Here is a 23,593-nt window from a genome sequence, read left to right as displayed (position 1 = left end):
ACAGCTGCAGCCTACTCGGAGCTCTGCCTTTCAGCCAGGCTGCCCTCTCACAGATGAGGCTGCCTGGGGCCTGGGGCAGCAGGTATGACCAGGGCTTGCCCTTCCAACCACCACTCCATGCTGGAGACCACAAACAGGCTTTTCCTTAGGACCACGCCTCCTCGCTGGGCCCTAGGTCTGTAGGACCGGGGTAGTGGGACCCCATCACGTGTACCTCACGACAACTCTACCCATGTAGTCACTGAGCCGTTTTATACTCAGAGATAAGTGGCGTCAGTGTGGAGGCCCATTCTTGGCTGGGCCTGCCCTGTGAAACTCCTCAGAGTGGCTGAGGGTCCACCAGGGGCAACACCAGCCCTTCAGCTGAATCGAAACCAGCCAGATGGGGAGGAAGGCCCAGGATGGCGGAGGAGGCAGGGCTGGGGGCTGCTGGATCCACCCCCTTCTTTGCTGGCTGCAGCCTGGCCTCCCATCAGCCTGGAAACCCATCGGCCTCTCCTAAGTCAGGCCCTCACCTCCTACGCCCTCAGACTCCCTGCTGGGAACCTCACATGGATTAACTCAGTCCATCCTCACAACCCTGCAGGTAGGGGTGGCAATCATCCCAGCTTAAAAAGGGAAACTAGGGTTGGAGGGGGGAGAGCAGCTGATGAGGGATTCCCGGCCTGACCCCTGTGCTGTTCGCTTCTCTACTGGTTGGGTGAAGGCAGACCAGTGAATTAAGGGTCCTGGGATGAAGTGTCAAAACAGGGCTGTCTGGCCATCAGAGGAAGAACTCCCTTCAGCAGGAGGGCCGAGTGCAAGGGACCTTCTGTGGCAGATGCTCTCAGCCCTTCCAGCACACAGAGTCTCCATCCCTCAGTAGCTCACTCTTTCCTTTGTTTAACAGAGTATTTGCCCAAATACAGGGAAGACTGTTCCTTCCAAGAAATTAGTCCTCAGAAAATACAAGTCCCTACCCTGGACATGAGTCCCCTTGTTCTCTCACGTGACGAGATGCTCTGTTGGTTACCTTATGGGTAGAAATCCTGGCTCTGCCACTTCCAGCTGCGTGACCTAGGCTAGGTGCTTCTAACTGTGCTTCGGTTTCCCCATCTGGAAACGGGGGTGAGAACAGGATCCTGATTCTGCGGTCGCCAGGAGGATCAGTGGGGCTAGGTCTCTCCAGCCCTAGCAAAGCAGCCTGGCCACTGACAACACAAAATGAACTAACGCGTCTGAAGGGCAGCCCAGGCTTCGGGGGTGGGGGGGCCAGGGGCAGCTTTGCTGCTGCTGTGGGTACTACAGGTGCCATCAGAGCAGTGTCCTGTGTCAGAGCCACCCCCGTGACATCCAGCTCCCACCGCCTCTCTGTGTGAGAACCTCTGAGTCCTCACCTGTAGCAAAGGTGATGGCAGCACCCGCCTCTCAGGGTCACCATGAGGAATGAGTGCCGCCCACAGAGGGCCCACATCACCGGGAGCCACCTTCCACGATCCACGCACACTGAGTGCGGGTTTCATCGTGAGCGGATCTCAAGGTGGCTCAGAGCATCAGGCCAATGTGGGTTCTGAGTATGTGTGTGTCTCAGTTTTCCCAGCTTCAAAAGGGGAAGACGGGAGGTGGCATGAGGATTCAGTTAGCTATAGGGAAGTGCCTAGTGATGGGTGGCTGGGCTGATGGGCACTGGCACCTAGTGGTTGGCCCCTGGCATTCGGGTTCCTTGCGTCTCGGGTTTGGGGGCCCTGGGTCCAGCTCAGTGCAGCCACAGAGGGAGCAGGGGAAGTCCTCTTCCCAGCATCCCCAGCCCCTAGCATGGTTGCCCCGCTCCCGCAGCCGCTCCCAGCCATCTTTCCAGGAGAATCTGACTGCCACCGAGGAGGTACAGGCCTGCGAAGTGTCCTCACCAGCCCCATTGGCAGAACCCCCAGCTCAGGCAGGCTGACAGTGGTGCTAATTAGCTTAATTAACTAGGCCCCAGGGGAGCTGCCCCAGTTGGAGGCCAGAGCTCCAAAGTCAGCTGGGACCAGGCCCAGCCAAGTTGGAGCCATTGGTTGCCTCCACTTCTGGCCCTTCTTGTCGCTCTTATCTGGGCCCTAACTGCAGGACCTTATTTAAAATTTTTCTGTCTTTTTCTTTTCTAACCTAAGTGGTTTAATTTCACAACATGACAAAATCCAAGTTCAAACAACATGGGCAAATGAGAGATTATGTCCAGTGCTGTCAGAACCTTGAGAGGTTACATCCTTGTGGATGTTCCCTTCGTTTGTGTTTTGAAAGGTAAATCACGTACAGAATGAAATCCAAACAGTACAAAAGGGTTTGCGGTGAAAACTAAGCCTCTCCCTTTCCTGGCCCCCAACCGTCCAGCTCCCCTCCCCAGAAGCAACCACTGTTTGATTTGGTGTGCACCCTCCCGGAAACGTTCTGCGCATGATCAGGTGTGATTGTGTGTACTCCCTTGTACCCCTTTTTATTTATTGATGTGGTAACCTCCTGTCTGCCCCTCTGCCTTGTTCCTTTGCTCTTTTCTCCTCAGATAATCTTGGCCACGGTTCTGTATTAGTAGATAGAAGGTGATCTCATTCTTTTTAACCGTCCAGGAGTAGTCCATTTTATCCTCAGAGGTTATTAGGTTTTAACGATTATAGAGACCAGAGATCTTGATTTGAAAAAGCGAAAAGTTCAGAGATGTGTAACACCAGTTCAGTTCGGTTTTTTTAAGGTGGAATTAATGCCGTTTTAAATTACTGCTTAGAATATGCAATTTAGAACATACATTGGAAAAATCTCCCGGAAGAAAATAAGAGCGAAAACGGTTGATTTGACTCTCCAAACTGAATTTCATTGTACTTTCCCTTTAGACATGTCACAGCAGCCCACGAGTATCAGTCCATGGGACCTGCAGTAGGTGAGATAGATGCAGAGTTAAGAGTTGGGGAGAAGGTTCTAGCATGATTTCTCCTGGTAAGCCGGCCTTCCACTGTGGAATTAGCAATGCCCCCCTAGAGTGCCCGGAGCTGGGAGGGTGATTTTAGCAAATGAACACAAACAGGGCAGGGAAGGAATACTTGAGTTCCTTTGACTTACCCTTTTTAAGTATCTCTATACTTTGTTCTGTTTTCTGAAAGCCATGTAAACTTGTAAAAGGAAGGTAGAGAATAAAGAAGATTGGAAGGAGGATGATAGATAGGTGGGCTGGAAAGAAGGAAGGTTGGCTCTGTGTGATACACATTAAACAACTGCTTTTGAGTGCCTACAATACAGCAGGCCTTGATCCTGACACTGGATGTGGAATGCACAAGGCTGCAGGTGAGGGAGAGGGAGCAGGGTCACAGATAAGCGAGAACACGCAGCAAACCATCACGAGGTGAATGCAGTGAAGTAGTAGCACAGGCTTGCGTGACTAATCACTCCTGGGCTGAGGGAAACCAGAAGGGTGAGAGGCCCCTCTGAGGAGGTGACATTTGAGCTGAACCAGGATGAGAAGCTGCCATTCATGGGGACAGCTGGGCAGGGCACTCTGAGGCAGCCAGAGCAGCCAGTGCAAAGGTGCTGAGGCAGGAATATGTCCAGTGTGTTTAAGGAACAATGGGAGGCCTGTGTGCAAGGAGATGAGGGCAGAGGCAGGTTGTTTGGGACCACCAGAGCTGTGGGGAGGAATATTTTTAGGAAGTGAATCTCCCACACATACACCTTTGAGGCTCAGAGTTTGGTAAACTTCAATATACCAAGCTAAGCTGTTTATGCATTTTGTTTTCTAAAAATGGTTTCACATTATATGTACCAATTCTTTATTCCCATGACATATCTGGGAGAACCGCTCTCCATGTCATTCGGTTCAGCCCCACTTTTCTTCAGCACCTGGAGGTATTAGTCTGTGGTGCTGCCACCCTTCCCCAGGGGCCTCACACTTCCCCTGCTGGCAATTCCATTTGCACCACAGAGAGGTCTCCATACACCTGGCACACGTGGGTTCCCGCCGGTCTTTCTGAAGACACACTCCCAGAATTAGTCCCGCTAGGGCGCAGAGAGTGCACGTTTTAAAGTTTTCAGCAGGTCCTTTTACGCGCCTCCCAAAGGAGAGCCTTGTGGACAATGCCCCTTTCTCAGCACAGATGAGCTGGAGTCACAGCCAGCTCCCTCCCCAGGGGCGGTGTCGCAGCTCACTGCATGGCCTGTGCTGCTTTCACACTCCCCAGGGAGTCTGCAAAATGGGAAATCCAAAGGGGAGGTGGAAGGGGAGGTCCCTTTCCAGCTCCCATGGGAGGAGCACATGCTCTTTAGGGGTGCGTGTGTCTTTTTCCTCTTTGTCTCTCTATTTCTCTCTTTTGGATCTAAAGCTTTTCATTTGCCCAGAGAACGCTATAATAGAGCCAGAATTACCCTAGACCTGGAATTCTAATTTGGGGAGGAATATGACCTGACAAGAAAAAACTTGCCACCCTCTCTTTCTTCCTTTGTTAAAATCCCAAGGCTGGCAGCAGAGAAAATGAGAAAGAAAATGTAGACTTCAAAACCCTCAGGAGCCCAAGACATCTTATTTCTTCATGAGTTCAAAGGCTCTTTTTCTTTCTTGAGTTACAAAATGATGAAGTCTGATGTCAGCTTTTTTTAAACTGGTTTTTGTTATTATTGTTCCAACACATGATTATGGTAAAATAAATTGAGACAGTGCAGAAGGCTATCAGCTGAAAAGTCAAAGTCTCATTTTTCCACCTCGTAATAAGAAAGACTCTTGCTTCCCAGAGGTAATCACTGTTCATAATTTCTTCCAGAATATTTTTCTGCCTATAGAAGCATATTATTAAACCAAATGTGGCTGTGTTCCACACACATGCATCTTTTTCACGCCATCTCTGAGAGGCGGCATGGCATTCGAACATGCTGGTGACGCCTGTAGGCTCTGCAGCCTGGTGGCTTTGGCTGGAATCCCAGCTCCTCCACTCACAGGCTGTGTGACGTGGGACAAGTATCTCTCTGTGCCTCGGCTTCCCATCTGTAAAGTGGGGATGAAGTAATAGTGGTCCCCAGGGCAGGCTGCAGTGCATTTTGAACAAGTTAGCATACCTAGAGCCCTAGGTGGGCATGGAGAATGCCCAGTGCTCCTGTTAGTTGGTCGTTGTTTATCTCCTGGGGGAGCGGTGACACCTCAGGTCAGGAATGCAGTTCGCCCCGGAGAGCTAAGGCCCAAAGTAAGTCCCACAATCAGAAGGCAAGAGGAATCCTCAGGGGAAGTCCAGGAGTGGTGGACATGGAGCCCAGGGGAGCCATCCTTGGCCAGGAGAGGACCAGGGAGCCGAGAGATGGTGGCCTGCAGAGCCAGCAGAGAGGACTGTGTGCGGTTCAGTGCTCGTCAGCCTCAGACGAGCACTTGTAAGAGCAGCTCTCATTTCCCAAGCACCCACTATGTCTCAGGTGTCTGGCAAGCACTTTGTAGCAAACTCCACAGTGCTGTGAGGCCAACATGTTTGCCAAAGGAGCAAACTGAGAGTCAGAGAGGTGGTGTAACTTGCCTGGGGTCACACAGCAGGAACCACTAGAACCAGACTCAGACCCAGGCCTGTCTACCTCCAGGCCTCCTTTTAATCCCAGGCAGTGCCCCAATGGCTTTTAGACCACAGAGTGGTCTGGCAGGCAGTGCGGGTCAGCTCTGGGATGCTGAAGAAGGGGGTGGTGATGAGAGTGACCTGTGCTCACAGAGTAACTTCCAGAATGGAGGCCCAGTAGGAAAGTGGGGACAGAAGCAGCCAGGAGGCCCCAGGCCCCTGCACAGAGCACAGCTGCTTTGGCTCTGGATGCATGAGCTCTCTTACCCTACGTGACAGAAGAGGAACCCGAGGTTAGGGGGATCTGATGTTGACCATGGAGCACCCAGGCCAAATGTCTGCTGCCTGTGGCCCAGCATGTGCCCATGGGGACCATTCCCACAGGGGTTACCCCCCTGAGACCTTATCCTTCTCCTGTGGCTGGAAGCCCTGGTCTGGGCCACCTGCATTTCTCACCTGATAATGGCAGGAGCTTCTCCTCCCACTCTCATGCCCAACTTCCTTGAGGGTCACTTTTCTGTCCAGCAACCAAAGTGATACTTTTAAAATGCAAAGAAGGACCTAGACTCACCAGCTCGGTCACAGAGGCTCCCCACATGCAGTCCCAGGCCCCATCTGTGGCTCATATGTTCTGCCCCCACCTCACTCCCCCACCCCCAATACTCAGTGCCTGCAGGCCTCCTGTCCTCAAACTCCCCAAGCTTGTGCCCACCTCACAGCCCAGCGCTTGCTGTTCCCACTGCAGTGCCTTCACCCGTGTGGGTTCCTTCCCGCCACCCTCCAGGTTTCCGCTCAGCTGTCACCCCTCAGAAAAGCCATCCTCAGTCCCCGTGAATCCCTATCCATTTACCCAGCTTTATTTTTCTTCAAAACGCCGCTCTCTCCCTCTCATCTTGAGACCTCCCTCTCTGTTCCTTTACATGTTGTCCATCTCCCCAGCTGAAGGTCAGCTCCACATTCACTGCGACGAGCAGAACGGGCATGGCACGGAGTGGGTTTCTGGCTGTATGTGTGGGGTGAGTGGGAGAGAACAGAGGAGACTTCCTGGGTCAGGACAGCTTTGAGAGCTCACCCTCTTGTCTCAGGCAGGTGGACACCAACACAAAGAACGTCTTCGGGCAGCCGCGGCTGCGGGCGTCCCTCCGAGATCTCCGCTCCCCACGGAAGAACTACAAATCTACCATTGAGGACGACCTGAAGAGGCTCATTGTCATGGACAACCTGGGACCTGAGCAAGAGAGAGATGCAGGGGTACGTAGAGGCTGCCCCCAACCATGCCCACGGGATCAGGCAGGCGGGTGGCCGTGGGAGGACAGGGGAGGGGATAGCGCTCCCTGCTCTGGCTCCAGCCTCTTCTGGCCCATGGCCTCCACCTGGGACATCTGCCAGCCCTGACTAGGTGTATGTGGCTGCCTGGTGGGGGGGAATCAGGACGTCACTAGCCAGGGACGGAATCACAGGGTAGGCAGGCATGTGGGAGTGCATTCTATACCAGAGAGCCTCGTGGGACTGGAAAGGAACATGCCTGTTGGCTCTCGTGTCCTCCTCCTGGAGCCCAGGGTGCAAGCAGCCCCCACCTACCAAACCGCATAGACCAAGAGTGGAGGCAGGGCTCCCAGGGGAAAGTGTGGCTTCAGTGACTCACAGGTGGGAGAAGGCCAAGCCATCGAGCACTGAAGTCCCCCACCACCCTCTGCTCCTGTGCTCTCTGTCCCCACCTGGCCCTGACTGGCTGTGCTCTCTTACAGGATGGCCCTAGTCTGTCCAGGTCCTATCCCGCCAGCCCTTAGCACTGTGTCCCTAGTGGTTCCCAGCAGGGACTGGCTCTCCTAGGCCCAGCTTGGGTCACACTGCCTTCCCTAAACTTATCTGGGGAAGGAGGGTGGCATTGGCCCTTCAGGACCAGGTGGGCTGCAAGTGGAGGAGGAGGTATCCCCAGGGGAAAATTGGGGTACTTTTGTCCAGAAAGGAGGCAGAAATGGATGCTGAGTGGGTAAGAACCATAGACGTCCAGGATAGGAAGAAGCCTGTGATGTTGGTGGCCACAGGCCAGGCCATGACTGCCCTCCGTGCCCTCCCCTGTCTCAGCAGCAGTCGCCGCAGAAGAGCCTGCAGCGAACGCTGTCCGACGAGAGTCTGTGCAGTGGGCGGCGGGAGCCCAGCTTTGCCAACCCTGCCAGTCTGGAGCCCAGCCTGCCCAGTGATGTGCTCTTCACCAGCACCTGCGCCTTTCCCTCCAGCACACTGCCCGCCCGCCGCCAGCACCAGCACCCCCACCTGCCCAGCAGCAGTGGCCCCAGCACCAGCCCCGCCACTGGCAACGGCTTCCCAGAGAAGAAATGTGAGCCCAGGCCCCTGGGGCTGGCAGGGCTCACCCCGGGGTTAGGACACGGGGCATCCAGCGCTGGGGGTCATTGTGTTAGCATCAGCTGGGGGGGCCTAGGGTGCACAGGAGCTTCAGAGGGCCTGCTGGTTGGGACTGGATGTCACCCACAGAGCACAGGCTTGTTAGCCAAGCATCAGGGGTCTCTTGGGGGTCACCTAGGAGTCTGGAGCACCCGAGGATCGGGGTCATCTGAGACCAGAGACAGGCTTTCAGCACCCCAAGGTGCAGACCAGAGGCTCATTACTCAGGCCCTGAGGATCAGGGCTTTGCACCAGCTGCTGCCCCAGCCCCCTGCTCCAGCATCAGGCAGAGTGAATGTTTGTTTACTAACCTGGCTCTGCCCAAGTCTGCCAACCCCTGGAGGGAAGGTGTACAGGGGGGTGATTCCTCCAACCTTCTGTTCATCCAGCAAATACATTCTGAGTGTCCTCCCTGAAGGGGACGCTGTGCACAAGGCCCCATCAAAAAGCTGAGTGCTGCCTAGGGTTTGCTGAGCCTTCCGTCCACCCCATAGTCCCTCATCCACAACCCCAAAGGCTCCAAGACTGAAAGGCCATGCAGAAGTTTGGGGCAAGCTCTTTGGGCAGGAAAGCCCAGCTTGAATGGCTGTGGGGCTATTCGTGGTCCTTCACCCCCCGGGGTGTGAGTGGCAGTTGCCTCATCGCAGTTCGCTGGTGTCTTGATCACTGAGTGCTGCCCAACTTCCCTGGGTGTGTTATGTAATTAATATACAGCACCTGTACAGCTTTCTCAAATCCAAATAGATCTGGACTTCAGAGATGTGTCTGCCCCAAGGGTTTTGGCCGAGGGGCTGCATGCTGTGTCATCTAGATGCAGCCTCTTGAATCCTGCAGTGGGTGGGAGGGAGGAGGCTCTGGGACTTCCTGGGGGAGGGAGGGGAGATTCTGTCTTCACCCTTAAAATCCCTCCATGGCCTCCCCCTGCCCTACTGTTCAGGTCCATGTTCCTTGCCCTGGTGTTGTGGGACTGCCATGCCCGGGCCCCACCCCTCTGCCTCACGGTGCCCTCCCATAGGCCCTCTAGTCTACCAGGCTCTCCCTCCTCAGGGCATTCCACTTGGTTGTTCCTTCTGAACCCCCACTGCGCTTCCCTCGCTCCCGTTCTTGGTAACTCCTGCTTCTCCTTCAGACCTGTGCCTGGTTACTGCCCTTTCCTGGAGGTCTCCCACAAGCCCCAGGCTGGGTCATCTCCCCCGGCTCAGACTCTAGAGCACCTGGCCCGCCCCTCCATTGCCTTCATTCCACAAATGTGTCTTCAGCACCTGCTGTATCCCAGTCTCTGCTCTAAGCATGGGCTTAGTGCTGTGAGAGAACGTCCCTGCCTGGGGAGGCTGAGTCTCAGTGGGAATTCCTCAGGCTTCCCTGAGCTCCACTCGGTGCCTCCTTCCTTGCCTCTTGTCATTACTGCCCCCGGCTGTGCCTACGGCAGGCCTGGTACATACTAAGCACTCAGCCCACAGTGAGGAGAAGGCCAGAGAGGGGCCACGGCAGAGGCGGTGTGCACGAAGGACACAGACATAAACAAAAGGGAATGCCTCTGACTGGCTGTGCATCATCACTTCAGTCTCAACTCAGATGCTACCTGCTCCAGGAAGTCCTCCCTCCCTGACCTCGTCTGGGCCCCCACCACCACCTGGGTTTCTCCCATCCCACCCCTGACCACTCTGCCTGATGTTTCCCCATCACAGCCACAGTCACTCTGTGGGAATGGTTCTGTCTGCCCACTGGACTGGGGGCTGCCTAAGAGCAGAGCCTGTGGTGGTCTGGGCCACTGCAGGGAATCCCACAAGGGTGCACACATGCACTTCTCTATGCCCATATGACTCCCCTGTCCCCCTGAATGAGAGAGTCCCATCAGGCCTCAGCAGGCCCGGGACCCACGGCCTTCTCCAACCCTGAGCCTGGCAAGGGCCCTACCCAAACCACGTACAGGCAGAAAAGGTACTGTCAGCCTGGGCCCAGGCTTCCCTAATGAAGGGACCTCTGTGCCAAGGAGCCTCTCCAGTGGCAGCTGCTGATTTCTTCCCTGGTGGCAGCAGCCGCTCCCACAGCCTCACCAGTGAAGGCCGGCAGGCTGGAGGCACAGAGCTCCGAGGTCAGGGCTTGGCGTCCTTCCTGCCCTTGTTCATTCCCCGGGACGTTCGTTCAGTGGGCAAATGCTAACTAGCACCATGGGGCCAGAGAGCTGGACGTCCAGGGCCAGAACTCCCAGGTATAACCCCTCTGTGCCGCAGTTCCTCTGACTGTGAAATGTGGGCTGAAGTACTGGTTTCCTCACTGGATTGAACTGAGACTCCAGTAAGTTAATACATGGAAAATGCTCAGCACAATGCCTTAATAGGCATTATTAGGAAAAAACCCTAGTTCTGTATTATGTTTTTGTTAGTATTCTGTCATCTGGGGCAAGCATTTTAATCTGTCCTGAGTCAGGCTTGTACTTCTGGACTAAAAGCAGGCTTAGAATAGGGTATTAAGAGGGACCTTCTGAACCTCAAAGCATAGATTAAGGTCGGTGTCAGACACATGGGCAAGGCACTGTGAGCCCCTTCTCCGCAACTCAGGGGTCATAACAGCACCTCCCTCCTGACTAACTGGGGGTGAAGCTGTGTGATGACTCCTGTAGTGCACCCAGCACGGTGCCCAGCAAGAAAACATGCTCAGTCAGGCTCTGCCTTTCTGCCACAAGTTGCCTCCTGACCTCTGTGTCACTGTCATCCTTTGTTGGCTGGGAGGCGTCCGTGATCAGAGACCCAGGGCCTAAACCTAGCACGTGGGACTCACTTGATGGCTTCAGCAAATGCAACCACTGGTGCCATGCTCGTGCTGCCCGTCCGACTGCCCTGAGACATCAGGGGCCTCTTTGCTGGACATGTCATGCCTAAACCAAGCAGGTCTCCCCACAGGGACCCTGCCATGACCAAACACTGTCTGTACACCAACGGCCCAGACTTACATCTGCGACCCGGCACTCCTCCAGAAATGGACTCCCGGCCCTACCGCCAGCCTGCCCACCTCAGTCAGTGCCAGCTCCAAAATCTTGGCATCATCTTGGACTCTTCCCTTGGGACCAAATCTGCTCTTCAGGGAATACTTTTGGACCACCTATGAAATAGGCCCAGGAAAAAACATAGGCAAAAATCTCTTGAGTATAAACATGATCAACTTTTTTCTGAACACATCTCCTCAGGCAAGGGAAACAAAAGCAAAAATGAACAAATGGGACTACATCAAACCAAAAAGCTTCTGTATAGCAAAGGACACCATCAGTAAAACAAAAAGCCATCCTATGGTATGGAAGAATATATTCATAAATAACCTGATAAAGAGTTAACATCCAAAATATATAAAGAATTCACACTCCTCAACACCCAAAAAGCAAATAACCTGATTAAAAAATGGGCGGAGGATCTGAACAAACACTTCTCCAAAGAAGAAATTCAGATGGCCAACAGGCACATGAAAAGGTGCTCCACATCACTAATTATCAGGGAAATGCAAATTAAAGCCACAGTAAGATAGCACCTCACAACAGTTAGGATGGCCAACATGCAAAAGACAACCGCAAATGCTGGTGAGGATGCAGAGAAAGGGGAACCCTCCTACACTGCTGGTGGGAATGTAAATTAGTTCAACAATTGTGGAAAACAATATGGAGGTTCCTCAAAAAACTAAAAATAGAAATACCATTTGACCTGGAATTCCACTCCTAGGAATTTACCCTAAGAATGCAGCAGCCCAGATTCAAAAAGACTTAGCACTTCTGTGTTTACCGCAGCACTACTTACAATAGGCAAGAAATGGAAACAACCTAAGTGTCCATCAGTAGATGAATGGATAAAGAAGATGTGATACATATACACAATGGAATGTTATTCAGCCATAAGAAAAAACAAATCCTACCATTTGCAACAACATGGATGGAGCTAGAGATTATTATGCTCAGTGAAATAAGCCAGGCGGAGAAAGACAAGTACCGAATGATTTCACTCATTTGTGGAGTATAACAACAAAGCAAAACTGAAGGAAGAAAACAGCAGCAGACTCACAGAACCCAAGAAGGGACTAAGTTACCAAAGAGAAGGGGGTGGGGAGAGAGGGAGAAGGGGATTGAGGGGAATTATGAATAGCACATATTGTAGGGGGCTCACGGGGAAGGCAGTATAGCACAGAGAAGACAGGTAGTGACTCCGTAGCATCTTACTACGCTGATGGACAGTGACTGCAGTGAGGCAGGGGACTCGATAATATGGGTAGAATGTAGTAACCACAATGTTGCTCATGTGAAACCTTCATAAGATGGTAGGTATATCAGTGATACCTTCATAAAAAAAAATAGGTCCAGGAGCTGCCCACTTGTTTCCCCATAGCTCCTACCTGGTCCTGTCCACTCTCATCCCCTCCTGGACCATCTCAGTCCCTTCACTGTCTCCCTGCTTCCTGCTCCCCTTGCCCCACAACAGTCTGTCTAGGGGGACCCCTGTGGACACTTGTATAAGGTTATGTCCCTCCCTGCTCAGAGCCCTCCTGTAGCTCTGTCTCACTCGGAGTAAAAGACAAAGTCCTTATCATGACCCACAAGGCCCCATGCAGTCCATGCCTGTCACCTCTCTGGTTTCACCTCCTACTACCCTGTCCCAGCCACATGGGCTTCAATGTTCCTTAAACCTACAGGTGCATTCCTGCCCCTGCAATTTTACACTGACTGTTCCATCTGCCAGAATGCTCTTCCCCCAGGTAACCTCTGGCTCACTGCCTCCCCTCCTCCCCTGTCATCTCCGCCAGGCCTCCCCAGCACCTGTTCAAAACTGTACCCGTATAAACCTCTGACACTCCCACCCCTTACCCTGATGGATGTTTCCCTGGTGTTTATCATCTAATGAACATAATGTATTCATTTAATTGCATGTTATAACAATTATATAACATTATAGTTATACATAAAGTAAAACATAATAATAACTTCTTGTCTCCCCATGTTGTCATTCTCACCTGTCTCCCCATCGCCCCCTCCCTACCCAGCCACCATCTCAGCCTCCGAGCTCTCACTGGCCGATGGGCGGGACCGGCCACTGCGGCGCCTTGACCCTGGAATGATGCCACTGCCCGACACAGCTGCTGGCCTTGAGTGGTCCAGCCTGGTAAATGCAGCCAAGGCTTACGAAGGTAAGCGCCTCCCACCCCCACCCCCTCCCCAGATCCCTACCTCTTTCTGTGCTCTAGAAGGATCAGTGGGGGGCCTTGGGGCCTTGAAGTGGGATCCACTCAGATTCCAGAACTGGGTGGGGTGTAGGGTTCACGTCCTGCCGAGTCACTTGCTCACTGTGCAGTCTTCATCTCCCCGATCCCCAGTTACCTTGTCTGCAAAGCCAGAGTGTGACTGTACCCACTGCCTGGGGCTGCAGGAAGGACTGTATGAAACCCTGTGTATAAAACCCATCAGGCACAGAATAAACTCTCAACAGACAGTACCTCATATTATTACAGGCAAAATTGTAGTAATAATCTAAATCATATTTAGATTTGCTTCGGCTGTAAGCAGGAAACCCAAATTAACAATGACTTAAACATGCAGGGTTTTACACAGGTAAAAATTCCAGGGGTAGGCACTGTGGGCCCAACACTGCAGGTGAAATTGACCCTTCAGAGTCCTGATGTGCTCAGTGGGAGGAGAGGGTTGCTCAGTGGCCTTTCCTGGAGGTCACTCTGCAGCCATGATGCCATCATGGAGCGTCTGCCCAGAGCCAACACTTTATCACCTTACAAAGAGCATTACTTCTAATCTCCTCTGAGGGATGCATTAGGATTCCCATTGACAGATGAGAAAACAGGCTCAGCTCTCCACAGAGTTCCCTGGCCAAGGGTACACAGGGCCAGGATTCAAATCCAGGCCTGAACAACCCTCCAGAGAAACAGAAATAGGAGACAGAATGTTTATGGAAAAGGAAAGTGAGATGGCTCTCACACTTCTGAAAACACCACTCTGGCTCTCTCCTAGTAAGACAAATGGAAGTTGAAACTCACTGAGATACAGTTCTTCACCTCTGAGAACTGCAGAGGTGGAGTTTGATGACACTGGGTGGGTGAACAGGGAACAGGCCCCTCATGCTTTGAGCTGCTGTGTAAGTTGGGCGTCAGCCCTGGTGGAGGGCAGCTTGGCACCACCTACAATAGATTTAAGATGCACGTGCCTTTTAACCTCACAATTCTTGGTTCTGTTGCCTGGAAAAAGCCTTTCCTCCCAGCATGACCCAGTTCACCGTCGTCATGTGGCCCACCCAGCCTGGCGTGGACTCGGACAGACCTTTCCACACACTCGCTTGCTATCTAAAAGGCCACGCTGGGAAAGCAGGGGTGATTTCAGGGAAAACGGGAACCCCGTATATTTTCTTGGTTCATGTGATTCCGCAAACGAGGTGCTGCTGGCCCCAAGGACTTCACATCCCACGTGTAAGTCACAGGCAGTGTCAGTCTGAAAATGCTCTGGGTCCAGCACTTTGGGATGTGGGGGTGGGGGGAGTGGGGGCTGGCACAGGACCTGAGAAGTGAAGGCAGGGTAGTCTCCTGAGGAGGAAGGGTCAGGTGTGATTGAAAAGGACACGAGAGCCTTACTGTCCAGATTTGAACCCCGGCTTTGCCACCTACGAGCTATGTGACAAGTGGTTGGCCTCTGCTGCCTCGGTTTGCTCATCTGTAAAATCAGATAGTATTCCTACCCTGCAGGGTGGCTGTGAGCATTAAATGAATCCACGTAGGTTTACTGCACTTAAGAACAGGTGTCACTGACAGCATGTGGGTTTTCAGCTATAGATTTGAGAACCGGGGAGAGAGTCCGAGGGCCTCAATCAACTCTCCTCTCCAAGCCTTTGCAGGGGTCTCACAGCTGGCCTGTGGGCCCTCATTCCCCGGGTTTCAACCCCAGAGCAGGGAGGGGGTTCTGCTCCACAGCCCAGGGTTCTTTATTTGGTAGGCATGCAGGGAGGGTGTGGGGCTTGTCCCAGGAGGAATGCAGGGAGGGGTGCCAGGCAGCAATGCCATCTCCCTTCTCTACCCTGGGTCTCTCAGCATCCTGGAGCCAGGACTGCTTTTTTCTGGGCCCTGGAGAAGCAGGTGAGAGGCTCCAGGCCTCTCCCTGGAGACCCAGACGCTGTCAGTAGCTGTAAGAGCCCCCTGCTCCCCCTTTTGACCCCTATCCCTGAGAACTGGCACCACATGCGAGAGCTCAGGGAGCTGGGCTGGTGGCATTGATTCACCACCCAGGCCACACATCAGTCGCCCAGGGAGCATTTTCCTTCTTTATGAAATTAATAAGTGAAACACAGCAGTAACACATGGTCACGCACCAGGTGGTGCGGGACATACAGCGGCAAAGCCCGGAAGGAAACAGCAGCACCACAGTGGTAGTCACCTGTCTGTGGAGCAGGGAGAGGGGCCAGCAGTGGGATGGAGTTGGGGGTTTCAGCCCATCATAAGGTGTGTTTGTTTAGATATATGCAGGTCTTCCTGTGTAATTCAAATCCACGGAAAAACTGAAGGAATTACTGATGAATTTGGCTCAGTGTCTTCATGGCATACTAGTTTTGTTAAAGAGAAGAAAATCCTAACTACTAGAGACACTTGGGAAGTTCATACAGGTGGAAAACAGGTCTGGGATTTGCTTTAAAATAGTCCAGGAAAAAAAAGTGAAGGGAATCACATCTTGTGGTACAGTAAGTAAGGAAATCGTTTTAAAAAAAGAATGGCCACGTCAGCTGGACACAGGAGCCGACCTGAGGAGCGCCCAGTGGCTAAAGTTGGAACAGTTTAACAACAAAATAACTAATAGTAGTACTGGATTATAACCCAAAGAATAAAATACATGTCCATGAGTCCATACCTATAAATAAACAAATGGTGGCAATATGACAGCTCTTCTATAGCGAGATTCCAGTTAATCTAGAAGGAATGAGGGAAATAGAAGTCATCATTAGAACAACATAGTAGTAACTGATAATGGCCAAAATTAGTGGGAGACTTTAAGTAGAAGCAGGGTATTTACATAACTTCAAAATATCTACCCCAATGTTTATAAATTGTTCAGTCCACAGATGTTTTACTCGCCCCCCCCCATGAAGTGGAGCTGAATTCCCCTCTCCTTTTGGGTGTGGCTGGTCTCAGTTCTAATAAATGGAGGGTTGAAAAGGAAAAATAGTCACTTCACATTGCAGAAAGGCGGCAGAGAGCACCGTCACCAAGCGGGCAAGGTTACCACCACCAGTAACGAGACACGTCCACACGGGAGCCCTGGCGCAGCATGCTGAGAAGCACACGCCACCTCTCTGGTATTCTTCTTCAAGTCCATGAAAACATCAGACAAACCCAAATGGAGGAATGTTCTAGAAAACCTGAGAAGTATTAAAATCGGGAAATACAAGGAAAAACTGAGAAACTAACAGGTTGGAGGAGACCAAGGAGATGTGGCAACTGAACACAGGGTGGGGCCCTGGATTGGCTCCTAGCAGATCATGGGTGGGGAAACAGGTGAAATCCCAGAAAAGCATGCGGCTGAGGTCCTAGCTTGGAAGCAGTGTTCACCTCTTCGTGCTGCTTGTTGTGCGCTGGTTCTGGGAGAGGCGGCTGGGTGAAGGGGGCAAGGGAATGCTCTGTCACCTTTGCAGCTCTACTATAAATGTAAAACTATTTCAAAGTCAAAACTTGTTTTAAAGTAAGGAAGGAGTTGGGGAGATGGGGCTGCAGAAGGACACAGGGAACCCCTCGTGGGCGGTAGACTTGTTGACAATCGTGATTATGGTGGTGATTGCCCAGAATCTACATGGAATTCACCCCTTACCAAGTGTGTGCTTTCAACACGTGCAATTTGTTGTATGTCAGTTACGCCTCAGTAAGCTGTTTTCAGAAAGTAAAGGAGTCATCGGGAATAAAAAACTAAAAATCAAAAAGCATAGGGGGTGCAGGGGAGGAGACCTGAGTATGCTGAAAATCGTTGAAACTGGTGATAGGTTTGTGAGGACCTGTGACGCTATTTTCTCTGGGGTAAATTTGCAATGGTTCATAAAAAATTTTTCAAAAAGAGTAAATATTAAACTCAAGATAGGAAACTACAGCAATAAAGGATATTATTCAGAGAATTGGGGAGATTTCAAGATGACTGACTATTAGACAGCCATATTGAAGAAATGTCAAATTTGTTGAGCATGATAGCCTGTTGTAATAATAAAGGACAGTGTCCTTATTTTGTGGAGATGTGGGTAATTTGGTCTCAAATGGTTACAGAAAAGGGGTAGAGAGAAAGTAAGTGGCAGAAAGTCAGCAACTGGTGGCGCTAAAGTAAGAATGCTCTGGATTTTGTCGTGCCATTCTTTGAGCACAGAAACTTTGAATCGGGAGCCCGCCTTTGCCAGGTGACAGAACATATCCAACGCATGCCACTCTCCCCTGGAGCACACGCCCCTCGCCTTCCACCGGCTGGCTGGCCCAGGGCCCGCTGAACCAGCCGCTCAAGCCCCACCCCCAGGGCAAGTCACGTGTCTGGGGTGAGCCCCAGGAATCTTCGCCTGCAGCCCCGTGTGATTTTTTTTTCTTCAGTATACCTGCTCTTCTCTGTCTTGTTCTTTTTGTTTTTGAAATCTCACAAGCATTCTCAGCTAGAGCGCAATGACGTCCCCCGTTCTCATCACCCAGCCTCAGCCCCATCCACTTTTGGCCATTACCACCTATTTGTTAACAGAACCAGGAAATTTACGCTGAATGTGGGCGGCTGCTTCCTCACTCTCAGTTAACTTGTTTCTCCATCCCTTGAATTTGGTATAAACTGGTCATTGGGTCTAGAGGCTCATAACAGAATCAGGGCAAGAATCAGGATAGGATTTTGTTGTTTTGGGCAAGAATCCGGGCTAAATGCCCGTGTGAGCCAACAAAAGTGTGGGAATTTTGGGGAGCTATGGCTGGGGTTTGCAGGGAAAGGCGTGGCTAGTCAGTGGGTGGCAGGGGGCGAGGAGCAGCCCGGCCCACCCCCTCCTCTCTCCCTGGCAGTGCAGAGAGCCGTCTCGCTCTTCTCTCTCAACGACCCAGCTCTGAGCCCAGACGTCCCGCCTGCACACAGTCCTGTGCACAGCCACCTGAGCCTGGACAGGGGGCCCCCGACCCCGAGGACCACCCCTACCATGAGGTGAGGTTTCCCTGGGAACACTGAGGGGCCCGGCAGCCCAGGTACCTGCAGGCGGCAGGTGCAGTGGGACACCTGGGCGCGGGGCAGCTGCGCAGCGCACTCCCACCACCCCTCAGTGACGGCGGAGAGGCGGCTGCTCCTCGCACATGGCTGCTGGTGTGATGCGCGCACTGGGACCCAGCGGCGACCAAGTCAGGGCTGGCCCTGCCCGTATGCTCGGTGGAGGCCACGCTGTAGCCCAGTTGTTTCACTCCCAACTTTGAAAAACAGGAAATAGTACCCCCACACTGGCTCCCTGCCTTCAGTCACCCCTCTGTCTCCCCTTGGGTCTCCTCTACATATTCCTAAATCACGCAGTCCCCTGACATTTACCTTTAATCTCTTCCCTAGCAGGCTCCATGCTGGGCTGCCTGGGGACCCAGTGGTGACCGAGAACAAGTCTTCCTAAGGGAGCTGGGGGGACAGGGAGAAAGACATCAGCATTGGTCATCTCCCATTTACTGCAGTATATTTGACTGCACTGGCTTGGCAGAAAATAAAATTAAAAAGGGAGAGAGGCTGGAAACACATGTTTGCATGTCCATGTACTTAGTGTATTTCACATTCATCAGCACACCTCACCGTGCAGGGTTATTTATATCTATAACACTCGTGCACTGTACTTTATGGGCAATTTAAGCGATTTTCAAGAGGAATTTTTGACTCTGCTGTTTCGCTTCACACACTGGCTTTAGAACTCACCCTCCAGCAGAGTGCAGCCCCACCGTGACGACGAAACTAAACTAGGCATTTACAGACGGTGCTGCCCCAGTACGGGTGGGCCCAGAGCAGGCACGGAAACGGCCAGACCTGATTCCCTTTGCCCCGGAACTGGTACTCTCCTCCCACCTCCCCAAGATCCAGCACCACGGAGGGGGAAAGGGTGGCGCAAAGACGGAGGGCCGAGTCCTCTTCCCTCATTAACTGAGAGGCCCTGCGTCTGCTGCAGCCCACCCTGCTCCACAGCACCCCCACTGGGTGTGAGCGCCCCACAGAGCCCAGTGCAGCCTCCGCAGGGGCCAGGCAGGCCCAGGTGAGCGCAGAGGAGAAGCCATGGGCTGGGGTCTCTGCCTGAGCCTGGTTTTCCCCAGTGCCCATGGGTAACGTGATGGTCCCAGGCGACGTTGGTCTAGGAGCTCTGTTAGACTGAGACCGTGCACAGCACAGGGTAGGTTCAGTGATGGACATGCTGCCATCATCCTTGTCAGCATCGTCGTTCTGTCCACCAGGTCAGGCCCTCAAGTTTGCCTACTTCCATTCCTCGGACTGTGACAGTGCCCGGACCTGTGAGGTGCTCGATGAATGTCTGTGGGGCAGGTTCTCTGCATTGACCATGTGAGGTGGTCAGCTCAGGAGGAGTTTCTCCCTAAAGCACATACAGTCCATTCTTGGGGTGTGGGGGGGTGTACACACACAGCATTTGATGGGCCTGGTGCCCCCACCATCCATACCCACAGATGTGCCCTCTCTGGGTGGAGCACAGCTTCCCCCAGAGCTCCCCCAGGACTCCAGGAAGGAAAGGACTCCCCAAAAATTCAGGGACAAGAAGGGCCTGTACCCCATGTTCCTCCCAGCTGCAGGCCCAGAGCCCTCCTGGAGACCTGGTGAGCTGTGGGCCTGACCTCGTCTCCTGTCTTCACAGCGAGGAGCCGCCCCTCGATCTGACAGGCAAGGTGCACCAGCTAGAGGTGATGCTGAAACAGCTGCACACAGACCTTCAGAAGGTAAGGCCGCTGGGGAGCCCCTTGCGTGGCACATGCTGCCCAGTTCCACCTTCCGGACACTGGGGGCGGCCGCAGAGGGGAGGGCGGTGAGGCAAGGCTCCTGTCCCTACCTGCACCCCTTCTGTCTTGGGGAGGCCACCCAGCTTTGAATGTAGTCATGACTAAAGAGTAAAAAGTGACAATACCGAAGGCTAGTATGCACACAGAGAAACTCATACGTTCTTGGAGGAAGAATAAATTGCCCAGCATTTTTGGAGGGCATGTTAGACAATATTTATCAAAATGTAATGGTGTACCTTGTTGACCCGGCAATTCCACTTGTAGAAATTTGTCCAACAGAATTTCAAACATGGGTACGAAGAGGTCCGTGAGCGAGGATGTTCAGTGCTGCACTGCTGCCCCTGTAAGTGGCAGACACCCATACAGCAGAATGTTCTCTAGCCAGTTAACAGCAGAAATGTATATACTTACTGACATTTAAAAAGTTCAGTAACTTAAGTAAAAAGTTAAGCAAGCTGCAGAGCAGTTTCCTACACATCAGCATACTTAAAAAATCATGTTTAACATCCATGGGTCACAGAGCTAGAAGATGATGTTCCAAGTTGTTTATCGTCCTTTCCAGGGTGAGGAAGAGTGAGGAGAAATAAGCAGAGGGCTTGTGCTTGTTGCTTGAAGTACTTTTGCGTGAAAGGCAAAGGTGGCAGAGTGAGTCCCAAGTGTGGGAATCATGGGGGCCAGTTTCAGATCCACTCCTCCGTGTAAAGCTGCGTGACCTTGGACAAGTCACTGCCTTAGGATGTTTCATACCCTGGAAGGGGTGATGGAGCTTTCCCAGGCAGCCTCCTAGCCACATCCCAGCTCCCCACTTGCTGTGTGAGGCTTGGTTTCCTCTTCCAGGAAAATGGGGACAGTAGTCCCCAGGCCTGTGGGTAGAGGTGATCATAATTACAGTGAGGTCTGTCAAACCATTACTTAATGTCAGGCTGACATGTCAGCAGAGAGCTCAACCTCCATACCTCAGGAAGCCTCTCAGGCAACCTTTTAGAGTTGAGGAAACTGGGCCCAGTGAGGTGAAGGGACTTGCCCGCGGTTGCTCAACTGTGGAGAAGCAGAGCTGGGATTTTAGCCCTGGCAGCTCGGCTCTGCACCAGGCTCACAGCCACAGCCCAGAGGTCCCCCTGTGCCCGGCCCTGCCCACAGGAGAAGCAGGACAAGGCGGTGCTGCAGTCGGAGGTCGCCAGCCTGCGGCAGAACAACCAGCGCCTGCAGGAGGAGTCGCAGGCCGCCAGTGAGCAGCTGCGCAAGTTCGCGGAGATCTTCTGCAGAGAGAAGAAGGAACTCTGAGGTGGAGAGGCTGCCGCCCCACCCCTCCACGCAGGCAGCCCGTGGGCTCCTGCTGTCTCCCTCAACTGGATCCCAGCGGCAAGTGTGACCAAGTTAATCCTACCAGGGCGCCACTGTCCTCCCCTTGGACCCAGAGAGCCCAGATGGCAGAGGCCTCCCCGGGGCTGTGAACCGGGATCTGCTCCTGGTCCTCAAGCCCCAGAGGGCCGGTGGACTCAGGCCTGCCTCTGATCGCCCCTCTCTGGTCTCGGGGGGCTGGCCATGCCTATCCCACCCTCCGGGGGCCCGTCCTGCCCCCTCACCCAGCCGCTTCCTAGGACCAAGCCATCAGAAGCTGCGGGAAGAGGAGAAGGAGGGCAGGAGTGAGTCTCCAAACCTCACAGCTCCAGGAATCCACAAACCAGGTTTCTTCACCACTCGCAACTGGATTTGGGCTTGTGGGGCCCAGCCCCCTATATGAAGTCACAGCATGAAACTCGCCCGTTCTTCCCCAGGCCCCAGAAAGATGAGGGCCTGTGTGGAAATGGACCAGGGTGTTCTCAGTCCTGGTGCACTAGCTCCAAAAAGCACGAACACTGTCCCCTCCCTCCCCTATCCTTCCAAAAAGCAGCCAGGAGCACTTAGAGTTTCAGTTATTTTCTTAGGGAGTCCCAGGATGGAGAAAGGAAACCCCAGCATGGAATCAACTTCTTTGAAGGGAAAACTCTGTTTGCACACTCGGGACCATTTATACAGTCTTTTTTGAACAGCTCTCAACCGCCAGAGGCCACGGCACCTGGGCCCCTCCACCTTGGAGCTACTGCCCCCATGAGGCCCAGGTGCAGAGCCCACATGGCCCCAGCCCCAGCCACACCCACCAACCTCGCAGCCACGGCCCCCTTCTGCACACCAGGAGGCTCCACGGAGCCCCGAGGTCAGGGCTGGAGAGACACAGCCTTCATCTCCTCCCAGTTTTGTTCTCCCTTCACAAGTCCCTCGGCCCATCTTGCAGGCCTCACAGTGGCAGCAACATTGAACACCCTCACTGTGCTCCCTGGGGAGCGCTCTGCTCTGCAAAACCCCATGAGGCACTGGTTCTCTAAAGGCAATAAGGGGCAGCTTGCCAGGCAGCCAAGCTGGTGTGGTACTACACTGTTCACCCAGGAAACAGAGCTCTTTCTTTTAAAAACAAATATATATATATATATATATATATATATATATATTTATTTTTTCATGTAGAGTTGCACCAGAACAAGTCTGTATGGCCACAATCTGTGGATTCTCCCACCTCAAGCTGAGGACTGAGGCGTGTCACATGTGGGCCGGGGCTCAGAGGGATAAAGCCAGCGGGGGCAGGCAGGCCAGCCAGCGTGCCTTTCTGGGAGGCACCAGGTGTGGGGAGTGGACACCAGGCTCAGAGCAGCATACTCCTGGCTGGTGACCAGTGCCAGGCTGCCTAGCCCTTGTCCAGAGATCCCACCACCTTCTCTTTGGGGCCAGAAACCTCAGGGAAGGGCACTCTGGGGACTGCACCCAGCAAGGGAAGTGGGGGAGACACATCGGTCTTGATCAGCCAGCACCCCCTCTCCCTTGCCCGTGGTGTGAGATAGGGGATGCTCGGTCCTCAGCCCTGGCCAACTACTGTGATGTCTCTACCCCTCTTCCCAGATCCCATTCTCAGAAGGGCTCTCCAGGACCACCCAGCCCCTTTTCATAGACCCTGACCTGGAGGCCATCCCTCCCCTCCCTTTTTCACCTCATCAGATCATTCAAATCACTTGGGGGACCTAATCATGTACATTCACAAGTGTAAATTATGATTTTGCCTTTGTGTTTTGTTATTTTTTAAGGATCTCTGCAAAACAAATTATTTAATTTGAGGATGTTCTATCTGATGGCTGAAGATAGGGGTTTTTCATATGTTGATTTGTTTCATTTGGATTTTTTATTGTTCCTTATTGTCTTTTTTTTTCAATCCCTGTCTTGAGATTTTCTGGCATGTTTCTGGAGGTTTCAAAGGAAATAAATGTTTCATAGAAATGGCTCGTGTGTTCAGTAGTTGGGCAGCCGCCTGGAGTCACTAACGAGAGGGTGTGGCCCAGCGTCAGCCTCCTCCTCCCCCCTTGTCCCAAACACCATCAGCACGTGTGTACAGACACGCACACACACACGTACACGCACTCCCCTAAGAATCAGGAACACAAGGCTTGCACAAACTGCTTTTGCTTGAAATCCAAATGACAGAAATCCCACACTCAGAATGTAGAAAAGTCCTAAAGGTAAAGAGAAGGGGAGATTCCTACCTCAGAAGTATATGCTGGAGGCCTGAAAGCCGGACCTGGGCCAGGGTGTTGCACTGCTTTTAGAATCAGTGGTCCTCAGCTTTTAAAATTCTGGACATTGTA

General features: G+C 52.8%; 1 protein-coding gene across 5 annotated transcripts in view; it reads left to right on the top strand.

The window, feature by feature from the left end:
* The window catches only part of SIPA1L3 (signal induced proliferation associated 1 like 3), a 228,079-nt gene extending 204,847 nt beyond the window's left edge, over positions 1-23,232 (top strand). For 3 of the 5 annotated variants that reach the window (XM_017650818.3, XM_073226115.1, XM_073226116.1), the window contains 6 exons: positions 6,614-6,779; positions 7,620-7,869; positions 12,954-13,097; positions 17,964-18,099; positions 19,781-19,862; positions 21,063-23,232. In XM_017650818.3, coding sequence (XP_017506307.3) covers positions 6,614-6,779; positions 7,620-7,869; positions 12,954-13,097; positions 17,964-18,099; positions 19,781-19,862; positions 21,063-21,206 — 922 coding nt within the window. In that variant the 3' untranslated portion in view covers positions 21,207-23,232. The other 2 variants (XR_012126722.1, XM_073226117.1) reach the window with 2 other exon arrangements.
* The last annotated feature ends 361 nt before the right edge of the window (positions 23,233-23,593 follow it).

Source organism: Manis javanica, chromosome 17, assembly GCF_040802235.1.
Source record: "Manis javanica isolate MJ-LG chromosome 17, MJ_LKY, whole genome shotgun sequence".
Taxonomy (NCBI): Eukaryota; Metazoa; Chordata; class Mammalia; order Pholidota; family Manidae; genus Manis; species Manis javanica.
Note: the sequence above shows the minus strand (reverse complement) of the source record. Positions and strands in the feature narration are given on the sequence as shown.